At 37.6% G+C, this 26,463-nt stretch overlaps 2 protein-coding genes and 1 long non-coding RNA gene across 11 annotated transcripts; 2 read left to right on the top strand and 1 right to left on the bottom strand.

Moving 5' to 3' along the window:
- Positions 1–21,423, top strand: RNEE/G (RNAse E/G-like protein). Of its 6 annotated transcripts, none has more exons than XR_016042235.1 (14): positions 1–438; positions 1,738–1,838; positions 3,492–3,676; positions 4,030–4,288; positions 4,373–5,634; positions 7,593–7,910; positions 8,060–8,101; positions 8,833–8,957; positions 11,597–11,704; positions 12,772–12,844; positions 16,969–17,081; positions 17,707–17,826; positions 18,818–18,973; positions 20,883–21,423. XR_016042235.1 is itself a non-coding variant. In XM_006857666.4 (14 exons), the coding sequence occupies exons 1-14, from the start codon at positions 314–316 to the stop codon at positions 21,060–21,062; spliced, it is 3,207 nt and encodes a 1,068-aa protein (XP_006857728.1). In that variant the 5' UTR covers positions 1–313; the 3' UTR covers positions 21,063–21,423. The 6 variants fall into 6 exon arrangements, 4 of the variants coding, with proteins under 4 accessions (XP_006857728.1, XP_020531238.1, XP_088705267.1 ...); XM_006857666.4 differs by having other exon boundaries at positions 11,557–11,704; XM_020675579.2 differs by having other exon boundaries at positions 3,473–3,676; positions 11,557–11,704.
- Positions 21,424–22,110: 687 nt separating this feature from the next.
- Positions 22,111–22,524, top strand: LOC148780250 (uncharacterized). The gene is made up of 2 exons (XR_016042237.1): positions 22,111–22,193; positions 22,342–22,524. It is a non-coding gene; the product is annotated as an uncharacterized LOC148780250 (long non-coding RNA).
- A 278-nt stretch (positions 22,525–22,802) lies between these two features.
- Positions 22,803–26,258, bottom strand: LOC18447573 (E3 ubiquitin-protein ligase At4g11680). Of its 4 annotated transcripts, none has more exons than XM_088849144.1 (4): positions 25,614–26,258; positions 24,888–25,399; positions 23,914–24,310; positions 22,803–23,088 (listed from the first exon to the last, which is right to left on the bottom strand). In XM_088849144.1, the coding sequence occupies exons 2-4, from the start codon at positions 25,337–25,339 to the stop codon at positions 22,942–22,944; spliced, it is 996 nt and encodes a 331-aa protein (XP_088705270.1). In that variant the 5' UTR covers positions 25,340–25,399; positions 25,614–26,258; the 3' UTR covers positions 22,803–22,941. The 4 variants fall into 4 exon arrangements, with proteins under 4 accessions (XP_088705270.1, XP_020531154.1, XP_020531156.1 ...); XM_020675495.2 differs by having other exon boundaries at positions 23,905–24,310; positions 25,614–26,248; XM_020675497.2 differs by lacking the exon at positions 25,614–26,258 and having other exon boundaries at positions 24,888–25,471.
- Between the last annotated feature and the right edge of the window lie 205 nt (positions 26,259–26,463).

The following is a 26,463-nucleotide window of genomic DNA, read 5'->3' as shown; positions in this document are numbered from 1 at the left end:
ATCGTAGGGTATTTTAGGAAGTTTTCCCGTTCCCTCCCATTATCCAGGACCTTCACCTCGCTTCAATTGTCCTGGCTCCTCTCTCTACCGGTCATCTTTATCTATACCGCAGTTTCTCCGACCCGGACTCTCTAACTCCAACATTTGTTTCCAACCCAATCAAACCCTACTTTTTCCGCTATCTCCCGCCATTATCAGAAAACCCAAATTCATGTTTTCAGAGATTTTAAAATCCTTCATTTATTTCCGTCTTCTATGAAGATTTAAGCTGGTTTTACTACTGCAATTTCCATGAAATTCAAAGTGAGCTTAAATGGTGGCTTCCCTCTTACCTCGGTGCAATATCTCAGCTAAAATGGACGCCTTCGATACCTTGTCGCCGCAACTCTTCTCTGGGCATGGCCATGTTAAGCTCCCTTTTTTAAACCCATTGACCTGGTAAGTTTTTTTAGTCTTTTAATGCTCTCTGAATTATATCAATCCTTTTGTTTGATGATGGTTCAAACAAAAAAAAGAAAAGAAAAACATTGATGGGTAAAATGCTGTTATGCTTTGTCTAATATCATTTATTTTTGTGGTTAAACTACTAATTTGATTGGTTCTAAGCTTCTAATGGAGATTTTTACTTGTTCACGATGTAATGGAGCTGAACTGCACTTCTGTGCTAAGTATTGAGCTACATTGGATTGATATTAAACTATTGCAGCAGTCATTATCAACAAAGAAACTGTTCATTACTACGGCTTTATTTGAATCGGGGCACTGGCTTTTGGACCAGTGGTGTGACATTTAAGTTGTATGAGGTGGTGGGTTTGGAATTTCTCCTTTTTATCTAGCCCACAGAACCAAAGAAAACAATTGGGCTTGATTCATGAAAATGTCTTTTCAAGACTGCAAGTTTCGTTTTTGGAAGCAAATGTGATATCTGGAAGTAAATGCACAAATTAAAGGTAATTATGCCTAAAATCCGAATGGGTACATTTGCCAAGTTAATCAATGATTAACTCTAGTGCTATTTCTTGATTGTGTTATCTTGGAAACCTGCATTTAATATGTTGGTCTATGTGTGATGAACCCTGGTTTTTGTATAGAGGTTTTTTTTTTTCTTTGTCAATATCAGTGAGATGGACGTACACTTGTTTATGCTAATTTCATTGCATGGAATGATTCTCTCTGTTGCTATTTTTCTTGGGAATCAAGTTTATTTAGTACACATGATTTGCCTTTAATTATATCACCCATTCGCAATTGCCACGATTCTCATTAGTAAATAGCTCATGAAGTGCTATTGGAAGAACCATTAACTTCAATGAGGAGACTTTGGACGTTCAAAACTTTAACTATAGGGGATTCATGAGAGTTTTATTGTCTCATTGGTTTACATTTTTGCAAAATATGAGCCATATACTTATTCTGTTAGTTGGAGCCTTGTTTCTGATAGTTTGAACTTCTAAATCGCAAGGAGTTTCTTGTTTGAGATTGCTGTTTTTCTTGTATGACCATGTTCATGGTTTTGATACAAGACAAATAAAAAATATCTCATTTAAAAAATTAATTTTATCATTCGATGTTGCATTCTTGTCTCTCATAAATCTATCGCAGAGATAATCTTCCTTTGGATGAATTTTGTATATGAAGCATTTGAGAATGTGAAACTATTAGCCCTTCTGAATGTGGTCATCTTCATGACTGTAACTTATATGACATGCATAGCTTGAGAAATTTGATTTTTGGTAGGTACATGTGTCGAGTTCCTATTCAGAATGTTTGCAGGAATACTCGCCGTGCAGGACTTGTTAATCATTTTCAACAATCACCACTAATGTCCACTAGGAAAGGTAACATGCTGCAATCCTAATCTTTTCTTCTTTTTGGAACACAAACAGGGAATGGCTTTTCTTTTCAGTTTTAGTGTGGTATTCTCGCTTTGCACTTCTGAATAAGGCACTTGCTAGGAATTTGCTTGGCAATCCTTGTCTATTCCTTGTGATTGTGCACTGGAAGTGTAAGTATAGTAGCTTCCATTGATTTTCTATACTATGAATGAAAGCAAATCCATCATGCATTTAGTATAGAGGATTCTGGTGGTTGGCCATATGTATCCCTGAAGAGGGGTGCTAAGGGTCATAATTCAGCTTGATTGATGAACTGGTGATTGCTGTGGGTATACTAGAAGGTGTTCATGTCAGAGATATGGGCTTCTCAGGTGGTAGCATAGTGGCTCAACCAGGACTTGCTTGGGTTATTAGATCTAGGTTAACTTTCCCTTCCTCCTCCCTACGTTGCTCTCTCCCATTCGCCCTCTTCCTCGCTCCCTCTCTCCCTCCCCCTCCCCTCTCTCTCTCTCTCTCTCTCTCTCTCTTTCTCTCTCTCTCTCTGCACGAGTGTGTGTGTGTGTCTCTTGGGTGGGTGGGGAGGGAGAGGGGGTGGTTAGGGTTGGTTTCCTTGCCTGCCTCCCTCTTTCTCCTTGTGTGCATGTGGATGTGATTGGTCGAATCTTGCACCCTTCAACCTCCACACCCACCCTGTTGGCCACATTCTGATCCCTACTTATGTTCTTCGTCCATATTGCTTGCTGAGATATGTTGAAATGGTGACAAATGAATTTCTGACACTTATGGTGTGTGATGTCATTATTCCCTTGTTGTGAATTGATTCTTTGTTTATTTTCAAATTGGCAATTTTGGTTATGAATTAAAAAAAGAAAAGAAAAAAGGCAGTTGGTTACTGACAAAATACAAGCAGTTGGTTATGAACAACTAAAAAAGAGAGAGTTAATTACGGATCTGAAACCAGGAAGTCTTCCTTTTTTAGATTTTTTAGTGTATTCTTCTTTCTTGTATGATTGATATTTATCTCTTGTCAAATAATAGAGTTGTAAAAGAGTAGAATACATTTCTGAAGACCACTTATTGAGGGCCACAACTCTGTAAGGATCTTGAAAGATATATTTTAAAATTGTAGAAGAGTAGAGAAATTCCTAAAGACCCCATATTGACGGCCAAAGCTCAGTGAGGAATGTCCTATATATGTAGCTTTAATGAGGATGCTCCATTATTAGCAAACGTTTTGGGCTGCCCCATTAACTGGCCAATCAGGTATACTTCTAGTTGTTATCCAGGCACTGCTTCTGTCTAGATGCATGCAAACAAGTACTTTTTTTTTTTGGATGAACATGTAAACAATTGCTTGTTACAAGATTTGGATATTTTTGGTCCATTCTTTTTTCACCTATTTATGAGTCATATTTTTTATGCAGCAAACAGTGTTTTTACTTAGTTGGAACAATCCAACTGAGTTATGAATATACAGACATTCTTATAGGTAGATGAATGTGGATTTTGTCTTTTTCTTTTCTTATTTTCATAGTTAACAAGAGAGACTGCAGGTTTGATCTTCTACTGTTCTTGAGTCTTTAAGGTGAAGCGAATAAATAATTGTCCATAGAGATGTGTTCCTTATTCCATGGTAGTTACTTTAAACTGTTTCAGCCAGCATACAAACAACAATCCAGGGATCATGCGAGGTGCTATGGAGTATACAAGCTGATCTAGAAGATGGTCAGCTTTTGTACATTACAGGGGATACTCTTGCTTTAGGTGGTTGGGATCCAGCATTGGCTATTCTAATGTATCCTTGTGAAGAAGAAGCTAATGTTTGGCAGACAGAAATAGAGGTAAATAAATTAAACTCTGGTGCTATGCATATTCCATTTCTTGGTGGTTACGGGTTAGATGTCTTTCATTTTGTTCCTTATTTGACAATCATCGCTTGTTTATAATATGAAGTTAGCTGAGTGGACATTTGTGCACATATTTTGTCCTTGAAACATGCAATTAAGTTATGTTCACTCCGTTATAAAAAGCTCAATTACTTGAAACAACACTTCCATTCACTTGTTAATGCTTGTAATTTGACTAATTTGTTATTCTTAGTTGTAATTGTTCTACTTGGTTATTACAAAAGCCTTACATTTGAAAGATCACTTTTTTGACTTATGCCATACTCTGAATTGCTTCTTATTGACAGGTGCCTTGCGGGGTGAATATCAGATACAACTATTTTGTGAAGGAAGACTCTTGTGCTTCTTGTGATATTGTTTGGAGACCAGGACCTGTATATTCTTTGTCGGTACCATGTTCCTTTGAATGTTCACATGAGAAGATTATAGTTAAGGATATCTGGATGAAGGCAAAAGTTGAGGGAATGCCTCTTCCTTCATGGGGTTCATGGCTGGTGGAGACAGACCATCTCATCCAATTGGCTAAGCATCAAACTCTTTGTGCAGGTATTGTGCCTTAAAGATGTTAAGCTATTCTTAATGGGTATCTTCTTAAGTAGCTGAACTTAAATTGTTCCAGTGCTTTGGCAGGTACGAGTGACTTATTGGAAATGCTAAAATGCGAGAGTTCAGAAGTGAATACGCGTCTCGATGATTCTTCTTCTAGTGAACTGTCTTGCAAGGAGTCCTCTTCTATAGATTTTGAAGAGCTACTATTTTTTGGTGATCTGGGGTTCCTGAATTCCTCCAAACGAGATGAGCCAGTTGAGGAACCATGGTTTCCTGAATCCTCTCTGTCAATACACAAAGATATTGAACCTGAAATGGATTCTTTAGCTCACTACGAGGACTTGGAACAGGTTAGTGCAGACACAAATATGGATTCTTTAGTTCCCCATGAAGGCTTGGAACTGTTCGAAGACGCAAGTATGGAAACTTTGGATGATCGCATTATGGATTTCTTAGTTCCCCATCAAGACATTGCAGAGGAAGTATCTAAATTTGAGATTAATAAGGAGCAGCCTGTTTCTACAGTCATAGTTATAAACTCTTCAGTATGTACCATGCAGAGGGTTGCTGTTTTAGAAGATGGAAAGCTGGTTGAGTTATTACTGGAACCCGTAAAAAATAATGTACAGTGCGGGAATGTATATCTTGGGGTAGTGACAAAGCTTGTTCCTCATATGGGGGGAGCATTTGTGGATATAGGAATTTCTAGGCCATCTCTCATGGAAATAAAGCGGAACAGAGAGCCATATGCATTCCCCCCATTTTGTACTATGACTAAGGAAGGGGAAGGCAATGTTTCTTTTATCAGTGACCTGAAAGAACGTTCTCATACTCATAGCATAGCAATGGATTTACATGACGAGGATGAGGATATTGATGACTTTTTGGAGGCTGAGCTTCAGGATGAGTCTTTACCCTTGATTGAGTCTTCTGAGCTACATGATGAGCCTTTGACTAGTGAGACTTTTCAGGAGCATGGGTTGGACAATAAGTATGGTAATTTGGATCCTCTTAATGAGAAAACAAATGGGGTACATGTTTTTAATGATTCGCCCATTGGTGAGACCAATTTTGACGAGTATGTTCGAGGAAATGGGCACTTAGTTGGAGCTCATAGTAAATCTCTGCCTTTAGAAACCGAGAACTTCGATGAGTGTAAAATATCACATCATACACAGCCTCAGGAAGATCTCCCTATTGAGGCCATTGATTCAAACATAGAACAGAATAAATGGGCTAATGTTTCCAAGGGAACAAAAGTACTTGTACAAGTTGTGAAAGAAGGGCTTGGGACAAAGGGTCCTACACTTACTGCTTATCCAAATCTAAAAAGCAGATTCTGGGTATGTCTTATTTTTTGCATTTCATTATTCTTTTCTCCTTTCCTTTCTGAAGTAGAATTGGGCAAACTATGTTGAATATTCTTTTTGAGGTTTAGCTTTATGCAAGCCATATTGACTTCATTCATGTTCTTGGGGACGTGAAATTGATGGAGAAAACAATAATTTTTATGTAAAAAGGAATGGGTTTGGGCTTTGTGGTTTAAATTGCCATGATTGCTTTCTCTTGAGCTACATTATAGATGTCATTCATTTTTTTCTTCATATGGAGAATGAAAGTGCAGTTTGGCTAGTTTCATTGTTGAAACAATTTACTCCTTCTCTAGTTAAGGGAACCTTTGTGTAGGGTGACGATCTTGCTCCGGAACCTCGATCCCACGGTTCCTGCAAGGGGTCTTGTAGGGACCCTGTTTTTTCGATTTTGAGATCTTGCTTCCAAAAAGGGGACCACATTCCATCCATCAGTGGAATCCAGTTCCATTTCGAAATAGATTCCCGCTCCCATCAACCATGGTCCAAGGTTTTGGTACATTAAAATCTTGGGTTCCATGTTTGGTTGTTCAACTTTCATTAACAAATGCTATTAGGTTAGAGATTGCCATTCTCCGAAGTTCCCATTATTTAGGAATCATAAATTCCATGATGTTAAAATCCAATCCCTTTTTCGCATAGCACGTAGTTCCATTATTTTAGATTCTTAATTTGAACTAGGCATAGTCTAGAGTGGCCCATTGTTTAATTAGGGCTACTGTGGAAGCACCCTTCTTAGTTGTGAGAATACATATTTCATTTAAAATTTTATCTTTATAATGTCTTATTGTTTTAGAGTCTTAAATTTGATTACAGTTGTGAAATGAGAATATATGCTTCCATTTCAAGCTTTAAAAAGCTTCTTTTACATCAGTCACGGAGAGAGAGAGAGAGAGAGAGAGAGAGAGAGAGAGAGAGAGAGTAGCTTATCTTGTCCTCTTGGCCCTTCTGAGAGCTAGCCTTTGAGAAACCATGGAAGCAGAGGAGACTACATTCGAAGAAGATGGCTCTTGAGCGATAGGATTCTAGGTTGTCGGGGATTCAGAGGGAATGGTGCATGCCAAACTTGTGTCATAGCCCAAAGATGTAGTGGTCATAAGAAAAACCGACTAATAGAGCTACATAATTAATCCGTTGTTATTTACACAAAAATAAATAAATCCATTGTTAAGGGCGGGGGGCACTTGATATGGGATTCTTGGTAAATGGCACTTGCGGACCTCGGGCCAATCAGTTGAGGACCTTGATTCCTATACTTTAAAAATCTCGATATTAGAACAAAAGGAACCCCGTTATATGACATATTTAAACCTTGATTCCTTAACCAAGGGAACTCGTACTAGCTCTACTGACAACCTCATTTTTTGTATAGTGGAGCTTAGATTCCTGCTAGTCAAAACAGTGAACCCATTAACATTGGATCTTACTCCCGTCCCATAAACATAAGGATCTCGCTCCTTGTCTTGTTCATTGTACGGACGCCGATCCTAACCCCAAGGAGCTTCCACTATAGGGCGGTTTGGCGTATCCCGAACCAATCCGACTCCCGATCCCGCTCTTGATCCCGCTCCCGTCTCCAGCAACTATACTCCTTCATAGTACTTAGTAATTATGTATCATGATGGCATTTGGAATGCTACAGATATTTTGTAACTGCTTTAATATATTGCTGCAAGGTAATGATTTTCACTGTGTTGAACAGAGAATCCTCCAGGCTTCTAATTTTCTTCTTCTTTGTGGAATTCGCTTTGTTTCTTTGGGTAGTATATACTCTGTCTTTTGAGTTTCTTGTGTAGGTAATGATATAATTAGCACCAGAAAAATTTGGTGTGAATGGAGAAGCCTGTGGAAAAATAGTGTTATTTGATTTGAGGCAATTTTAAATGTTTTTCATAATTCTGGGTTTTGGATTATCTTTACTTGGGTTTCAGGTTCTGAGTACTCGCTGTAATAGAGTTGGGGTATCAAAGAAGATCTCTGGAGTTGAACGCACACGGCTTAAGCTTATTGCTAAAACATTGCAACCCCCAGGATTTGGGTTAACTGTGAGAACTGTAGCCGCTGGTCACACTATGGAGGAACTTCAGAAGGACCTTGAGGGTTTGGTTTCTACATGGAAAGATATAGTTGAGCATGCAACCTCAGCATCCCTTGCTGCAGATGAGGGGGTTGAAGGTGCAGTGCCAGTTATTTTGCACAAAGCAATGGGTCAAACACTATCTGTTGTGCAAGATTATTTCAATGACAAGGTATGTCTCTCTTTCTCTCTCTCTCTCTCAAAAGAAACAATGGCTCTGCTGTATACATTATTTGGTAAAATAAGTTGATAATTTTTTCATTTATTCGTTTATTTATGTCATTAATTTCTGTAGACTACCTTCTAACGATGCCCTTACAGGTTGAGAAGATGGTTCTCGATTCCCCACGGACATATCATGAGGTAAGATGTATCTGTTGTGTAGGAAAATCTCTATGAACTGGGGAGGCATTCATTTTTTTTTCTGCTTTTACTTGTTGGTGCTTATTCTGTCATTTGAAGCACAACTTTCCAATAGGTTGTGAATATCTGAACAAGATATTATTGGTGAGTCTAAAACATTAAAATGCAATGATTGGGCCGAAACTACAAGTAATTGGAAATGGTTTATAAATTTAATGTACCATAGAGATTGCACCATTTGTTTAGGTCTATTTTTGGTATTATGTTAGACAATTACTACAATAACATCCAGTCTCTAGGAATAGTTGGGCTTGATTGAAGTGGGGAGAGGCAGGAAGCGTTTAATCATTGTAGAATCCATTAATGGTGATTCTCACGAATCATTTCACTGAAACTGTCAAAGTTGTGGTTAGATTATCATTTGACTGCCGTAACATCATCTTCATACAACATAATCTAGTCTCTGGCAATAGATTAATTAATTGCTGATTCCTATATTTTGGTTGTGACTGCATTAGCTGCTAAAGGAGTCATATAATTTGCACTTTGTCCCATTTACCTCTGGTTATTTTTGGCTCTTGATTCATTGATGGCTGGCTTTAAGTGGGCTTTCTTATTTTCTTGGTAATTTTTTTAAACAATTGGCAACCATTTTCAAAATTTGAATGGATTCTACCTTCTTATGCTGCTGAATATACTATAGGATACTGATAGAAGGGAAATATGTTCAGGTAACAAGCTATCTCCAAGAAGTTGCACCAGATTTGTGCAATAGAGTCGAGCTCTGTGATAAACGGGTCCCTATTTTTGATGAATATGGCATTGAAGAAGAGATTGACAATATGCTCAGTAAAAGGTGAGAACCAATGTTTAGTTGTGCCTTTTAAATTTGTTTAGAGATGAAGAGCATGCTCCACGAAATATTAGAATGCGAACTATTACTGTATTATTACTGGATCTGAAAGTTCTAAATCATTTACTAATATTAGTTGTCTACTGTATTGGAGTTATCAAAAGTGCATGTTGTGAAAATATAATGCCTTTTTTCATATTTTGATCAAACTTTGAGCAAGAACAATTGCTTGTGCGCGCTTCAAATATTCAACAAAACAAAACTTAAAAGTGAATACTATAAAATCTTTTGTGCACTAAAAATTCTAATCATACTCATGTAATTTCTCAGGCACGGTGTTATTTTTTCACTGCCAACACCAAGATATCTTGGTCATTATCTTTTATTTACATCCTTTCTTAGGATTTGCTATTTGAACCCACATGTTAACTTATGTACCTGAAATATGGGTGGCAATATTATCCACCCGACATTTTGGATGTTGCCATCCAATATTTGGATGCATTTAGCACAAACATGGGTTTGATAAGAACTCGTGAAACCTCTCTCTGGTATGCATTTTCTCTTAGTAACGTATTCTAATGTTTTACTATCTCGGCTTTGGCCATGGAAACTGGGCCTCTTGCTGGTCGAGAGTCAATTTGCTTGAGTCTGTGCCTAGCTGCTCAAAGAGCCAGAGAACATGAAAAAAAGGAAAATTTAAGAAAATTCCAAAAAATAGAAAACTTCAGAAAAGAAATGCAATATATATATATATATGGAAAAAGCTCATGCCAGCCCATGAGCTGATGGAACAGTGTAAGCCCAACGTCCCAGATTGAGTCTGGGCCGATCCAATGATCACAGTTGTATTTCGTAATTGAATTTTATTTTTTTTCTACAAATCCAAATGACTTAAAATTTGGAGCGTATATTCTTAAAAAATAGTGGAATCTAATAAAAATATCAAAAAATAATTCGCATGAAATAAGTTGACCAAAATACCCCTGAAAAGTTTCAGGAATATTTTGGTCAATTTATACTCTTCAAGGGTATTTTGGTCAATTTATTTTGTGCAAATTATATTTTTAATATTTTTATTAGGTGCGCCTTGATGAGAAGAGTTGATGCTCTAAATTTCATGTTATTTGGATTTATATAAAAAAATATTAAAATTATATTACCGAAATACGGTCTTGATCGTCAGATCGGCCCAGATTCAATCTCGAGATGTTGGGCTTATACTATTCATCAGCTAGTGGGCTCGCCCTTGCATCTTCCACATATATATATATATATATATATATATATATATATATATATATATATATATATATATATTGTATTATGAAAAGAAAAAACTGATGACATTGGCTTGGAAAAAAAAAGAAAAATCTAAACAATGGAAAGAATACTAAAACAAAAAAAGAGAAGTCATAAAAAGTATAGAAAAGTTAATTATAAATCAAATAAAATTTATTTAAATAAAAACAATCAAATTTATGAATTTAAATTGAAAAAATGAAACTCACCAAAAATTTCGACGGATCTCCCAATCTTCATTCTCTGAAGGAAGTCAAAGCTTCCTTAGACAACCTCAAGAAAAACCCTGGAGCAGTATTGGCTCTTGAGTTTTGGATCTTGAAGATTTGAGCTCTTAAAATTTAGGATGAATAGTGACTCTGAAAATTGAAATCTCAGATTTTTTTTTTGTTAGAGTTTTCTTGTGAAAAAGAAACATATTATTGGATGAAAAATCCAAAAATAGGCTTAGGGGTCAAATTTCATCGAAAATCGACCGCCCCGTTGTGAAGAAATGGTAAGTTTTTAAACTGGGGCAAAACTTAGATTGAAAACTTCAATCTCTTCAATCTGTCAAAATTGGTGTTTTTCTCAAATCTGATCTAGCTAGTGGATAGAACGTGTAAAAATCACCCTATAAGTGAAACTTAAGCTCAAATAGGTGCCTCTTAGGTTGTCTAAAATCGAAAATGGGAGAAATATCCTGAGTTTTACAGTTTTCAGGCGAGTCTGTACAATACTCACCCATGTACTATACTCTGTTCCTATACTTCATATGCTTCAGCAGGGAAGTTTGGAGCTTTCGAGCTCAGCAAGGTGCTGAGCCCGAGTATCTCTGGTGTGTCTGAGTGGACTCGGCCCAGTTTACAAACACTGGTGTGTTTCAAGGTTATTTTCGTCTTAGACTTCTGTGCACCATGCATGTGCGCATGTGTGATATGTTAAAACTTAATCTGTTTTTGCTAATCAAATTCACATGGTATTGCATAATTGATAAATTGACAAGTACACAATGATCCAATCTATTAGCACTCTGAATGACATCGCTGTCAATTCCTGATGATGAGCAGACTGAAATTTAACCATACCTGGCTGAATATCCTTTTGAACCCAATGCTATTAAGCTTCACTGCCCATCAGCAGGAATGCGCGATGGATGCTCTTTGGAGTAAGGTGTACCATACTCCATTGGATAGTAGTATTCTGCTCCAGAATCAATATCTTCTATTTTTTGTGTAGGGTTTTCTTCTTTTTGTGGCAATATGAGGTATTTTGGGTAATTTATATTTTGGCATATCCTGTTTTGATGCTTCTCATGCAGGGTTCCACTTACGACTGGTGGTTCCCTGATCATTGAGCAGACCGAGGCATTGGTATCAATTGATGTGAATGGAGGGCTTGGAATGCTTGGAGAGGAAACATCTCAAGAACAAGCAATTCTTGAAGTCAATCTTGCAGCTGCTAAACAAGTATGTCGCAAACCAACCTAAGTTGATTATTAAGATGGCATCTCATGTCATAGACAAAGTGGAATTGCTTTATACTTCTCTTTTTACACTCCATCTATGCTTAAAAAATATTATGTCATTCAGATCCCATGGTATGTTTGGAAATTTTGAAAATTAAAGAAATGAATTTGCAATTTATAAGTTTCTAAACTTTTTAAATTTGATGCAAAATTTTTAGATCAAGTTGATAGGGACTAAACTTTAGGATCACCAATTTGTGTTTTGTTGTACATTTCAATTTCAACATGCTTTTTAGTGTCATACTTGCTAACAGGAAAAAGTGGTAGTAGAAACTGAATGTGGTACAAATAATTTCGGAAGCTTCTATTTTGTGGCCTTGTAATATCAAAAGAGCATTATGAACTTTTTATTGATAACTAATATAAAGTTTGTATTGGGAAGAATTACAACAAGTGACATGTCAAATTTCTGTACCTGCTCAGCAAACTGGAGAATCTTCCCTATCCTACTCCTCTCGACTCCTTACCCCCCCCCTTTCACCTCTTCTCACTTGAATGATGGGAAGTCCTATCCGCCGTTAAAACATGAGTTCCCATATTTGTGACCCCTGTGCTTTTAGTACTAAGACAGTTTCTTGATCTATGCTAATACCTGCACTTGTGTTTAGTGCTAAGGGCTTATTGGATGGGCAGAACTTTGAATCATGTCTCTAGCTTTAGAGTTGTCTAGAGCTGATGGTATTATAATGTTCCTCTCAAAATTCAAAGAGTTTAAAAGTTTGGTTGAACTTTCCCAAAGAACTGCTCTTAGCGATGTACTAAGATTAAACAATTTGTCAAAAACCTTCATGGTTGTTTTCTGAATTTTATCATGCCAAGTTATTTACCTATTCAAAGAAGAAACTGGCCATGTTTAGGGCTGTTGAAGTTGGCTTTGTTTGTCTAGGGATATGTTGTTTTGATAAATTATGTGGTTGTTGCCCATTATTATTGGATGCCTTATTTGATTACAGGTTATGATAATGTCTATAAGAACGGCAATCTCATAAGTAGTACTTAATGTTTCAGATTGCAAGAGAGTTGCGTCTTAGAGATATTGGTGGGATTATTGTGGTAGACTTCATCGACATGGTTGACGATAGTAAGTGAAGCATTCTCCACTTACTGATTTATTTTCAGTGTCTCATGTTTTCGTTAGTGATATTTATATATGTACGTATGGGAATTTTAATTTTGGTCAATTTTTTTACTATTATTTGGGTACAACTGATTGAGATCAGTGGCCACCCCTATTTTCAAGTTAATTGGACGCGTAAAAAAATAAAATCAAGAAAATATATGTGATCATGGCTATCCATTTTTTACCCTTCTAATTTGGGCTGTTGAGCGTATACTTGTATACACAAGTGGGTTTCAAAATCATATGAGACCCTCCCATACCCCAACTGCATGAGACCCCGATTGATAACCATAGGATTCACATCCACATCCCGAGAAATATGGGATGCCGGATCATCTGGTTAACCTGTCATAGAATAGCTTTCCCAACCCTTTTGTTTGGCATAATAGCAGCCCATCTTTTCTACTGCAAAACCCTTTCCCTTTAGACTTCCTCCACTTTCTATCCCAATGTTTGTTTTCTCGCATCTCTCTCTCTCTCACTATTGACGGAAACCCAAAAAAAAAGGAGATCCATTAGTTTAGAGAGAAAAGTAGTGGAAACGCTCTCTTTCTCTCTCTCTCTCTCTCTTTCTCTCTCTCTATCGATTGAAACCCACAAAGAAAGAGATCCATTAGTTTAGAACGAAAAGTACAGGAAAATCTCTCTCAATGGACAGAAACCCACAAAGAAAGACCCCATTAGTCTAGAGGAAAGGTGTAGGAAACACAGGCCTGTAAGTATTCAACATCTGCACGAGTTAATCCAATTATTTTACAGTTCAAAAAGCATAAGCGTATTTCTCAATTCTTTGTCACCAAAATTTCTAAATTTCAATATGCCAATAAAAAAAAAACAGATTTCTCTCTCGTTCTAATGATAAAATGGAAAACTTTTATGGCAATAATCACCCGTTTATGCTGAAAGAAGCCACAAAAGAATCACTGTAAAATTCATTATATAAACATGGTGAATTCCCCGTGAAAATTCTTCCATTGATTGATGAGAAGAAAACTTAAGAATTTTATTCGCTTGTTCTGGTAATGGCAGAGATAAATCACTTCCTCATCGACTGAAGTCAGCGATGGGAACTCTAGAAGTAATCAGATTTAGTATATAGTTACAGTAAAACTCCTATGAAGTTTTTGCCGGAAAACAACCAAAACTCTGAAGCGAGTGCTCCTCACCGAGCTTTTGCACCATAGAGCACCAAATGGGTTTTTTTGTCAAAATTTCTCTCTCTAAACGAATGGGTTTTTTTGTGGGTTTCTCTCTTTCGATAGAGAGAGAGAGATGCGAGGGGATTTAGAGAGGAAGCACATGAATAGAAAGTAGAGGAGGTTTAGAAGTGAATCAGTTTTGCAACAGAGAAGACGAGCTGTACTAAAAAAAGGTTGGGAAAGCAATAAATGACAGGTTAACCAGGTGCTCTGGCATCCCATATTTCTTGGGATGTGGATGCGAATCTTATAGTTATCAATTGGGGTCTCATGCGGTTGGGGTATGAGAGGGTCTCACATGATCATGACTCTCTCTCTCTCTCTCTCTATATATATATATATATATATATATATGGTGCGTAGCCTAGTGTAGATAAGCTAAATGCGCCAACGGCCCAGATTGAATCTGAGCCGATCTGATGATCACGGATGTCCGATAGTGTTCAGTGGTGTTTGAATTTTAATTTTTTTCTTCAAATCGGAATGACCTGAAATTTGGAGCGTGTGTTTATAAAAAATAGGCGAATCTAAGAAAAATATTTAAAAAATATTTTACCTGAAAAAATTGACCAAAATACCCTTGCAAAGTTTCGGGGTATTTTCATCAATTTTTTTCATGTAAAATATTTTTTTTAATATTTTTCGTAGATTTGCCTATTTTTGATGAACACAATATCCAAATTTTAGGTCATTCTGATTTTTAGAAAAAAAAATTAAAATTCAGACACTACCGGGCATCTGTGATCGTCAGATCGGCCCAGATTCAATTTGGGCCGTTGGCGCATTTAGCTTATCTACACTAGGCTGCGCACCATATCTTTTTATATATATATATATATATATATATAATACATACATAGAGGTATGTTAGGGGGCTTACACTATAGAGTAATTTAACATTGTACTTTGTACATAGAGTTTTTTTTTTTGTAAGGGTATTTTTGGTCATTAGAGGGGTGTGATGTCATCTACATGGGGTGAGACATCACCCACATGGCATTTTGTGCTCCATGTGGGTGATGTCACACCCCATATGGATGACGTCACACTCATCCTAATAACAAAAAATAGAGTATAGAAGTGTCTAAAATTTGTTGAGTACAATGATAAATTACTCCATAGTGTGAGCACCCTAACATAACCAATATATATATATATATGTATATCATCATCATCATTTTAGTCTTTTCTTATTTAATTGGGGTTGGCTACATGAATCCTGATTGGCTGGTTCTCCATTTTGCTCTATTAAAGGTCATATCCGCAGTGAAGCCATAAGTCATCATATCTTTTCGGATTACTTCCAACTATGTCCTTTTGGGCCTACCTCTTGCCGTTATCAAACCTTCCACTTGAACAATTTGCACCTCCTAACAGGTGCTGTACTTAGTCGGCGTCGCATATGGCCAACCCATCTAAGTCTACTTTCTCTCATTTTATCATCTATTGGTGCCAAGCCTAAATTACACACACACACACACATCAGAGAGAGAGAGAGAGAGAGAGAGAGAGAGAGAGACACACACACACACACACACACACACGAGAGAGAGAGAGAGAGAGAGAGAGACACACACACACACACGCAGAGAGAGAGAGAGAGAGAGAGAGAGGATCCTGTCTGCCCATGGGCTGATAGAATAGTATAAGTCCAATATCTCAGATTAAATATGGGCCTATCTGATGGTCACAACTGCATTTTGTATTTGAATTCTAAGCCTTTTCTACAAATCGAGATCACATGAAATTGGAGCGTCTACTCTTCTCATTGACACACACCTAATAAAAAAATTAAAAAATTAACTCCCAGAAAAATTGACAAAAAAAAATTTTTAGGGGTAATTTTGTTATTATTTTTGGAGAATAAATTTTTAATATTTTTATTCGATTCACGTATTTTTCAAGAGTAGAGGTCCAAATTTCAAGTTATTTGGGTTTGTAGAAAAATATTACAATTAAAATGCAAAATGCAATTGCGACCATTGGATTGGCTCATCTTTAATTTGTTGGGATGTTGGGCGTTTACTGTAGCCATCAGCTAGTGGGCTGACCTCAACTACTCCCATATATATAGCTGACCTCAGCTACTCCCATATATATATATATATATATATATATATATATACTCTATTTGATAATTTAGTTGGTCAAGTCTTGACTGATGAAGCGGACCCCAAATAGTTGGGATAAGGTTTGGGTGATGATGATGAACTATTGACTAACTTGGGCATGATCTTGAACATGGAGTCCATAGCCATATTTAGGCATATGTGGAAACAAATTTTATCATGCTCAATACCAATATTGTGTCACCAAATTTTAACTGAAAAACCTGCTGGTCTAGTGTGACACCACTCAAGTTTTGGTGAAACCAGTCTAATCATCACCATCATCATCCGAGTCTTATCCCAACTATTTGGGGTTAGCTTGATGAAACTAATCTAATCGCGATGATGGTAAACATCTGTTGGGCCTATGCCACCCATAGAAATTTGAAAACCAATGGTCGACTCTCTCTGTCTCTCTAAAATGTGATAGAATCTAAAAGTGTGAGTACCAGTTTCATGCTTATCGCTTGATTCATCATTAGAGTTCAATTGTGTGGTCGGTGTGTGATCGTCAGACACTTAAAAAGAAGTATTTCTTTGACATTCTATGCTATGTTATTCTTTTACTTGTATCTCTTGACATATATTTCTCTTAATGATGATTTGACATACACAGCTACTTGATTTAAGAATTTCACTGCAGTTTTGAATATTGTGGTTTTAGAATTATATGTTGAATAAATAAGATTTTTTAGGTCCAAACTATATCATGCTTTCTTGTAATCGTCCATCAACAAAAAAATATTTAAGGTGTGGTTTTGCTTTCATGATGTCCCAGTGAACAAAAGATTGGTCTATGATGAAATAAAGAGAGCAGTAGAAAGAGATCGGTCATTAGTAAGAGTTTCTGAACTATCTAGGCATGGACTGATGGAAATAACAAGAAAGAGGGTATGCTTCTCATGACTTTCAGTAATTCTCTATTAATTACTTTAGCAACATTTTAGCTGAACACTGAACTATGCAAAATGATCAGGGTAGACTGTTCATATACGATTTCCAATTGATGATTCACTGTTGTCATGTATAATTTTAGAAATTGCGTTTTTCATAAATGAATTTCCTTTTCTCTTCTGTAAAATAATACTACATCATGAGTTTGGAAGAAAAAGCAATTGAAAAACCAAAGAGAAAATACCTCTCTGCTGATGCAGATTTCTAGTTTTATTAATTCTGTGACACATTTTTCTCCTGTCTGAAAATCCACCAAGATTGCAGCAGACTTGTAATTGAATAAGCATATTAACTAATTTACTATAGATTTCTAAGGAAAATGAATATCGGAAATAAATTAATAGGATGTAAATTCTCATCTCTTTAACTTAAAGGAAGAATTAAGGGCCTTCTTGGAAAACATGTACTCATATAAATGTATTATATCGTGGCTCGAGTCACTGTTCCTGATCTAGAATACCTTTGAAATTCAAAGTCTCTTATTGTTTAGTTCTCATGATTTTGAGCCTTCCCTTGCATATATGCATTCACAAAGTTTACCTATTTGTTTTAAACATTGCAGGTTCGTCCAAGTGTCACATTTATGATTAGCGAACCATGCAGTTGCTGCCATGCAACTGGGCGTGTTGAAGCTCTTGAGACATCTTTTTCAAAAATTGAACGTGAAATTTGCCGTTTGCTAGTAAGTGGTTCTTTGAGGCGAGGTTTAACAAAATCCAATCCTTTTAACTACTATTATTAGGGATATGTTTCAATAGAGCTTGATGCATCTGTCATTATGGCCTCATACTTTGTTGCATAATCTAGTGAGGCTGAATTCTTTTGAGCTGAATCAAACCTCTATTCAAAATGAAACCTTGATGGCTGGATCATATTTAAGGCAGCTGTTACAAAAAGTTGCATAGAGGTTTTATATGGATAACTCCCATAGAAATGACCTTCTATGAAGAGCGTGCGATATAAGATGAATAATTATGTAGAGGTTCTACTACGGGTGGTTTCCCGGTTTTTAAAATTGGCTCTTCTTAGGCCTTTTTTGTGTCTTAATGAGTAACTTTTATTTAAGATCAAGAGAAAGAATATTCATGCATATGGAAAGTTGTTGAGGGAGAGCCTGCCTGGTAACTCATCCCATGTCTTGTGAATCAACTGTTTCATGCGTGCCCCTAAGGACATAAATGAAGGGAATCACCTTTTGGCTCCTGATATCATGAATCTCGTCCATCACCTTTGCAGCCTCTGTGGAGTATTTCATCTACACCACTCGAGTACATTAATGGATCCCCTTCAGTCTTCGGTGCAATGTAACTATTGGCAGAAGACTCTGAGTTAGACTAGCTCTTGCTTCTGCCTTTGTGAAATTTCTGACTCTAGCTGACCCTTCAATGACTATCAAGAACCTCCATTATCAACCTTGGAGATGCCACCCACAGCCAAAGGTTCTGAATTCCTAGTGGAGCTTGGCCTGAGCTTCAAAATCCCTTACAGTGGCTTTCTCTACCGTGCTTCACGCTTCTAAAACTTTGTTTTGTTACCCTGTTCATTCTTGGATCGGATCTTCCCCACTTTGACTCCATAAGATGAGAATGTGGAATCCCTATTTCTGTTCTTAAATATATTTTTTTCCTTAAATTATATTGTGGTAATACGTTGCTGGTATTATTGTTTGTTAGGCTACAATGCGCCAGAAACCAAAGATAGAGAATGTGAAATCTTGGCCAAGGTTCATCCTAAGGGTAGATCGCTACATGTGTAACTACTTGACATCGGGTAAAAGGACAAAATTAGCGGACTTGAGCAGCTCTCTCAAAGTGTGGATCCTTCTCAAGGTATGCTTTATACACAAATTGTGTGAATTATATTTTATGTTCCTCTCATGAAATTTGAGGAGTTTATTTCTATTGATTTTCTTGATATTTCTTTAATGACATTATATTCTTGGGTTTAATTGGAGCCCTTTAAGGGGAGTGACTTGTTAAGAAATTTGGCAATTGCTACAAAAACGACCTGACCAGTGTGTTGCAATTCTTCTTTGTGCTTTTTCAAAAATTTTGATTTTGTTATAATATTTAAATCCTGCTGTCAGACCCTCTCCTTAGCATCACATTCACATGTGAGTGCCGACAAAACAAATTACAAAGGCCTGAAGATCCTGTATGAACTTTTGCTATTTTGTGTGACTTAGCTATCTCTCTTGGTGGATCAATTCTTTAGGCCAACAAACCTATATAAGGGAGGTATGACCCTAACTGACTTTCTTGGAGGCGGGTCTAGTGCGGTGCAGGATTAGATACAGATGGTGTTGGTCTAGCAGCAAGACTCCTGGTATGATTGGCAAGAAGGTGAAGACAGAAAGCTAAAATTGTGGGACTTGGTGTCTCACCAAGACGAACAAGTTGAGGCTTGGATGGTTGATCCATTGGCTGCATGACCTGACGAAACATGGGCATGGGCATGTAAGAAAGGCATGGTTGTGTCCCTTGGCTGTGGTGTTTTGACCCATAACTGCCAAGGTGTTGGATTTGAATTTGAATTGCATAATTGCGCCACAATTGGGTTTGTGTGACAACCATAGGCTATTTGAGATATTCAGTGCACAGGTAGTGGGCCTATGTGGCCATGAATAGCAGTGTGATGACCATGCATGTTTGAATTGGCATGCATGGGCAATTAATGATCTGTGAAGTGGGTTGATCAAATCATTAGTCCTCCTTATTGAGCCATGGTGGGCAGCCATTGATGGTGGGATGTGGGCTTGTACTATGACACCGGGTAGTAGGCAATAATGGCGGTTTAGGCGTTATTAGATATGTAGGTGAATGTGCAGATGCATACTCAGGTCCTTGGCTGTAAGCAAGCAAGTATATAGAATGAAATTAGAGTAGGTTCTCTATACGTTGTGTGTACCTTGTGTTCTTGTTTCACTGCATTCCTCTTGTGTGTGCTTGTCGAAGGCAGCCATCACCTTAATCTGGGTTAGACTTTGGAATGATGCTGAATGGGTTGGTTAAATGAAAAATACTGCTTTAGTGGACACTTACGGACTAATGTAAAGTAAAATCATTTTGTATCTTCTCTCAATAATTTGAAGTCATTTCCTTGTTGCCTATTTTCTCTAGGTTGGCACATCACAGACTGTGAAAAGTATAATCTTGTTTATTTTGGGTAGTTTTCATGCATAGTGCTGCTGTTTATTTGATTTTGTACAAAAGATCAAATCATTTGAAAACCTCTGACGAACCCAAAATTTCTCTTTAACTATTTCCAAATTGGCCGGACATAAACATCAAGTGTATTTCTGTTTGGCTCATTCTCGCAACCTTAATGTCTGCAGTTAAATCCATTTTATGCACACCAAAAATACACTATTTATAGAGATTGGACCAGATAGAATTGTCAAATGCATCTTTTTTATTTCTGGAACTGGAAAGCCTTTTGTTTCCATCATTAACAAAGACATTAATTCAACAAAATCCATCTGTCCCTATATGGGTGTTGTGTTTCTGCGTGGAAAACAGTTTTCTTTTTTGAGGTTGCTGGGTCCGTTTATTCACCGTATGATTCATCTTGTAGAAAATATCGGATATCTTGATCTACTGAAGGAGAGAAATCACTATTTCGTAATGTCACTTTTATTCAATCTATTATTTATCTTGTGAGAAATATTGGATAGCTGTGTATACCAAAGGGGAGAAAACATTTATCTCATTTTATATTATTTATATTTTTGTTATGCAGGTAGCAAGAGGCTTTGCGAGAGGAGCATTTGAGGTGAAACCATTTGCTGATGATAAGGGTAGTGAGAAGAACCAACAACAAGTAGACATTTCTAGACTAAAATCCACTGAGGTTGGACCTTATATTACTTCTGGCAGATTGACACTTTTCCCAGTCAAAAAATTGAGGAACAGGGGCTGATAATTCTTGATACTAGATGTTTCCAATTATGGAAATATTTGCTTTCACGAGCCACCTGAAAAAGCTGGTTGTACTTGCACGTGCATTTTGCCTTCACCTGCTAAGCTTGATCATGGTGTATGTTGTTACTTACTCAGATTTCCAATTGTGGAAATACTTGGCTCATGCTTTGTGATTTTCTTGAGTAAAAGTTGTAATCTACAGAATTTTTTTAAGCAATTTAAGGCCAAAATGTAACTTATTGAAAGTTTCTATATGAATAAGACCCTCTGGTCGTGGTGAAGGGCCTTTGTAGAAAAGAATCCTTTGTTTATAAGGGTAATCTCTCTCTCTAATAAATTGGCCATCTGGTCTTGGTGAAGAGCCTTTGTAGAGAAGAATCTTTTGTTAATAAGGGCGATCTCTCTCTCTCTCTCTCTATATATATATATATATATATTCATGTATGTGTGTATGTATGTATGTATATATGTATGTATGTATGTTTGTACATACATGCGGGCATGTGTGTGCGTGTTTTCTTATTCCTTTGTGGTGGGAGTGTGTGTTTGTCGTGCGTGCATGCATGTATGCATGTGTTTGTGTTCTTTTTCTTTTGTGGTGGGAGTGAAAATTAAGTTTCGGCCAATTGGTAGCTGTGAGTAAGCAACTTATTTCAGTACCCATTTTTGAGTTCTATCCATGATTTTATATTGGAGCATTCTTACCTGTTTCAAGTTCTTGTTCCTACAAGCCCCTCTAATCAATCCTGTTCTTTTACTAGTTTGTAGACTTTGGCATCTGATGCTTTTGGGATGGTAATTATCACACTCTTGTCCCGATACTTTCTTTTTCTTGTCTATAAGTTGGGTCCTGGAAAGCAGTTCTATGCATGCTGAAACTTGGAGCTCCTTTTACATATGGGTTGCTCTTCTGAACTTCAAGGTTCAATGAAGCTCAGATAAGCACAGTCTACCTATCCTCTAGATGAAGTTTGTTCCATATGAGTTTCATTTTTTAATTCTTTGCACCTTATTTGATTATGCAGAAATTCACATTGTTATCGAAGAAAAGTTTCTATGGAGAAGATCACGTTTTTGCTCCTGGTTATGGTTGCGTTATTGATTATCTACCAAGTCTCATAAATCTAAGGTAAGTCCCAAGGCTGCTGCCTAATTTTCTATTTTACCTTTTTTATGTGAGAAATGTATGACAGTCCAATGGAGTATGATATGCAGTATTATAGAAACCATCTGTTATAAATCAAGGACTAATCTTCACCATCTGTTTGTTGGAACAGATAGTGGAATGCCATATTCCATACTCCATTGGGTTACTTCTTGTACCTATGGCTTGTTTCATCAACAGCAATTGAGGAATACTTAGCTTCTTGTTGAAATTCTGGTAGTAGTCCCATTTTTAAGCCCCTTTAGTGTTATGTGAACGCCATTTTCTCTAGTAATTTGACAATTAGCTGCAATCCAAATTTCTATTCTGTGTTTACATTGAAAAGGTATTAATCCATGTGGCTCTAAAATTTTGAACTTTGTGAGAAAGGGAAGGGCATTGGTGTGAGAAAGAGCAGCTTTACGTTCTATAACAAGCAACTACCATGATTCTGGATGGCTCTGAGTTTTTGAACTATAGTGGAAGGGCCTTTGTACAGGAAAGAGGTAGTTTCACTTTCCATTCTTACAGAAAGTAACCAATATAATTCTATAGGGTTCTGAAAAGTCAGAACCATGGTAGAAAGAGAGGGCCTTTGCAACAAGACGGGTAGCTTCATTTTCTTATAAGAGGTACCCAATACATTTTCATGTTGATCCAAATTTTGTGCCTTGGCGGAAAGAAAGAGGGGCCTATGTACAGGAAGGGGGTAGCTTCACTTTTTGCCAAAAATTTATCTGTCAAGCTCTTGTTTGCAGAGAGGGCAACAAGATATGATTTTAAGCCACTGATCAATGCATCTGAGGTGAAAGAAGTGTGAGCACGGAAGCTCTCTTAGCTCCTCCTTGTCCATGTACTTGGCAAGGCATATACAACATTCCTATTCAAGCCAACCCAATAAATAAATAAATTTAGTTTCCTTACATTTCGTTATCATAGTAGAAACAACTCTATCATCCATGATATGATTATTGACTACAATGCTGTGGATCTGAAGAAGACTTCAAATATACTGTTTGGAATTGACAGAATCGGCCATATATTTTCTGGAAATGATCAGATTATTTTGTGTGTGCGTGTGTGTGTGTGTGTGTGAGAGAGAGAGAGAGAGAGAGAGAGAGAGAGAGAGAGAGAGAGAGAAAAGTCCCATAGACCATTGTTTGCATGTATAGAGAGAAAAGTCCCATAGACCATTGTTTGCATGTTTAGTTGTGTGTGCGCGTGAGATGGAGAGGTCAAGAGAGGGAGAGGGAGAGGGTTTAAAAGTTCCCTAGGCTATTTGTTTGCAAGTAGAGCTAGAAAATAAAGGGGGATCATTGTGGAGCATGCTACTGGTCTGTGTGTTAAAGTGTGTGTGTATGCGTGTGTGTGTGAGAGAGAGAGTTTTGCTGGCAGTGGTGGTGGCTGTAATATAACGACATGAATGAATGTGGCAAATCTACTGCATGTAGTTTTCTTTAGTCTGCATGCACATACCTGTGTGTGCATGCATGAGCGAGAGAGAGAGAGAGAGAGAGAGAGAGAGAGAGAGAGAGAGAGAGGTGATGGTGGATGTAGCAGTAATTTGACAACATGAATCTTCAAATTTGGTGAACCTACTGCATGTGTTTTGCTTTAGCCTGTGTGCGTGTGTGTGATGTACATGCGTGTGAGAGAGAGAGAGAGAGAGAGAGAGAGAGAAAGAGAGAGAGAGCACCTCACTCACCAAGTCTACGGGAGCAAGTGGCCTATTGGATTTCACCACACCAAGCTTGTCACTATTGTTAGCCTTCATGAACTCATCCCCAGCCTTGAATCTCCAACTGGGTAGCTTTGAAATCTGATCTTCTGAGGCCCCTCTATTCAAGCTCCCCAAATTCATGTTATAACCAATGGCATTACTGATCAATGGTACACAGCAACAGAGGACAACAAATAAGATAAATGGAAAGGAGTAGCTCAAAGCGTTCCAAGCAAGAAGGCCAAAACAGAGGCCATAAAGCGTAGGAGCTCGGCTTGATGAACCAAGGCGATTATCAAAGACCCACACATTGCCCATAACAAACCAGATGGCAAAGAAGAGCTCCAAGCAAACCCGGCATTTGTTCATGATGTAGGAAGCCCTGCATAGCATCTCAGTAAGTTCCAGTAAATCTCAGTCTTATTAGAATGTGATATTAGTATTAGCCCATGAGCTACTAATATTTCAGTTAGTCTTAATAAAAATAGTATTATTAGAAATTGGGGAAGTACAATGTAAGCCAATGGATTATGAAAACTTTCGTTCATTGGGGCTATGACCATCCGATCAAAGGTTGGAGAGTAATGTATAGAGTGTGGGACCCACCATTCAGGTTATGTCCAGTTCTGGTGCCCCGTAGCCCCTTCTCTCTAGATTTCGGGAAAGTATACTGTGATCTAATGCTACTATTAGTTATAAAAAATGCCTTGAAAACCCAATCATTTAAATTATTAGATGGAAGTGACCTTATTGTTTTGGGACTGCAAAAACTCTCTCTCTCTCTCTGCATGTCCCTGCTCGTATAGAAAGACATGCATACACACTTCTATTGCATGTCAACTCTTTCTCCCCCCCCCTCTCCCTCTCTCTCTTCTTTCTTCTCTCCCCCTCCCTTTGATGCATTTGTAGTGTTCTTGGTACATAATTTAGTAGTGATAGAAATATGCGGAATGGTGTACCTGGATTCTCCATTCTCTCTCTGCATTTCCAAATCAGAACTACCAGTACTGTTCCTGTTGCTCGAGTTCGAATTCCTGTAACGCCAATACAACATTGGCAGACTCAATAGGCAACCAAAGTTGTACCCTGTGACCCATATTCTCAAGGGCCAAACTGGTTTCTCATTCTTAGAAATGACCAGAATAGTTGTTATTGTGATAATTTGTGCAGTTACCAGGATAAGCTCCAGCCATATCCATGGCTTCGAATTCAAAGGATTCGAACCCAAATCTGATCTCACTCCATTTTGGTAATGATAAAGCCTTCTAATGAAACTGAACCATCTTGCTCTAGAGATTTGGATTGCAGCTCGGGTTAGGAGAGAGAAAGGCATCGAACGGGCTGGCCCATGTTGGGTTTCTCTGTCTTCGCCGCTACTTGCTGGAAATTCAGTCGGAGAAGGAACCAACATGATGGAAGCTGCTGATTTCTCTTAAAGAGTTGCGAGCTCTAAAATGATGCTCTACGTACACTGATGCAATTGGAAAGCTTTAAAACAGTGTTATAACTAGTTTAGTGATTCTGCAACTTCTGCATATATATATATATATATATATATATATATATATAGAGAGAGAGAGAGAGAGAGAGAGAGAGAGAGAGAGAGAGAGAGAGAGAGAGATGCTGAACTTTCCAGGGAAGAAAAAAAATATTTGGGGAACGTGGAAAAGTTGAGTCTGGGTTACCAAAATATTGCCGTTTCCCTGCTGGAAAACTCAATATGGTTTTGCCATAAACTGTTCATGATTGACTGGTAAGATTTTTTTTTGTTCTAGGATAACAGTTAGAGAGAAGTAAGAAACCATAGAAGACGGCAAGGGAGAGGATAGAGAATACTCTGTATCTGGGTCAGTGAGGAAGGAAAAGAAAATGAAGTACACTCTGTTTGCAGGGTTAGAGAGAGGTCAGGGAGGAGGTAATAACTGTTCACAGGGTCAGAAAGTGAAGTTGGGAGGAGCCCTCTGCTTGCCGTGCTAGAAAGTGAAATTAAGGTAAGAGAAACTACAGTGTTCTGTTTCCTGGCCGAGAGAGAGAGAGAGAGAAAGAAGGGAAGTCGAGTCTCGTGAGAAAGAGAAGGCGGAGTACAACCCTGTTTGCAGAGAGCAGGAGTAGGAGTAGTAGTAGAAGTAAGGCCACAGGGAGAGAGAGAGGTGGGAGAAGGTGGAGATGGTGACCAGAAATCCAACGCTGTTTGTAACGTCAAGTGTAAGGCAATCATTACAGTAACCGTTGGCCTAACTGATTTGTGTTTCAAGCAAAGCACTCTGCAACTAAGGATCGGTTTTAGAGAGAGAGAGAATGGCAATGGGGGAGTTTAGAGAGAGAAAACGTGGGAGAGAGAAACCCATTTAAAGAAATTTAGTGGGGCTTTTGAATTATGGCGGGTTTTAACGGTTGACATGGATTCTGGTATCTAACAATCCCATGGTTGGCTGCCTAACTCAACTCACTTTTATGTCATGCCAATTATTTTTTTCAGATGAATATTGTAATTAATCTCTCTCTCTCTATCTCTTCAAATGAATAGTTTAATTA

This window comes from Amborella trichopoda, chromosome 10, assembly GCF_054954075.1.
Source record: "Amborella trichopoda isolate Santa Cruz 75 chromosome 10, AtrichopodaSantaCruz75HAP2 v2.0, whole genome shotgun sequence".
Lineage (NCBI taxonomy): Eukaryota > Viridiplantae > Streptophyta > Magnoliopsida > Amborellales > Amborellaceae > Amborella > Amborella trichopoda.
Note: the sequence above shows the minus strand (reverse complement) of the source record. Positions and strands in the feature narration are given on the sequence as shown.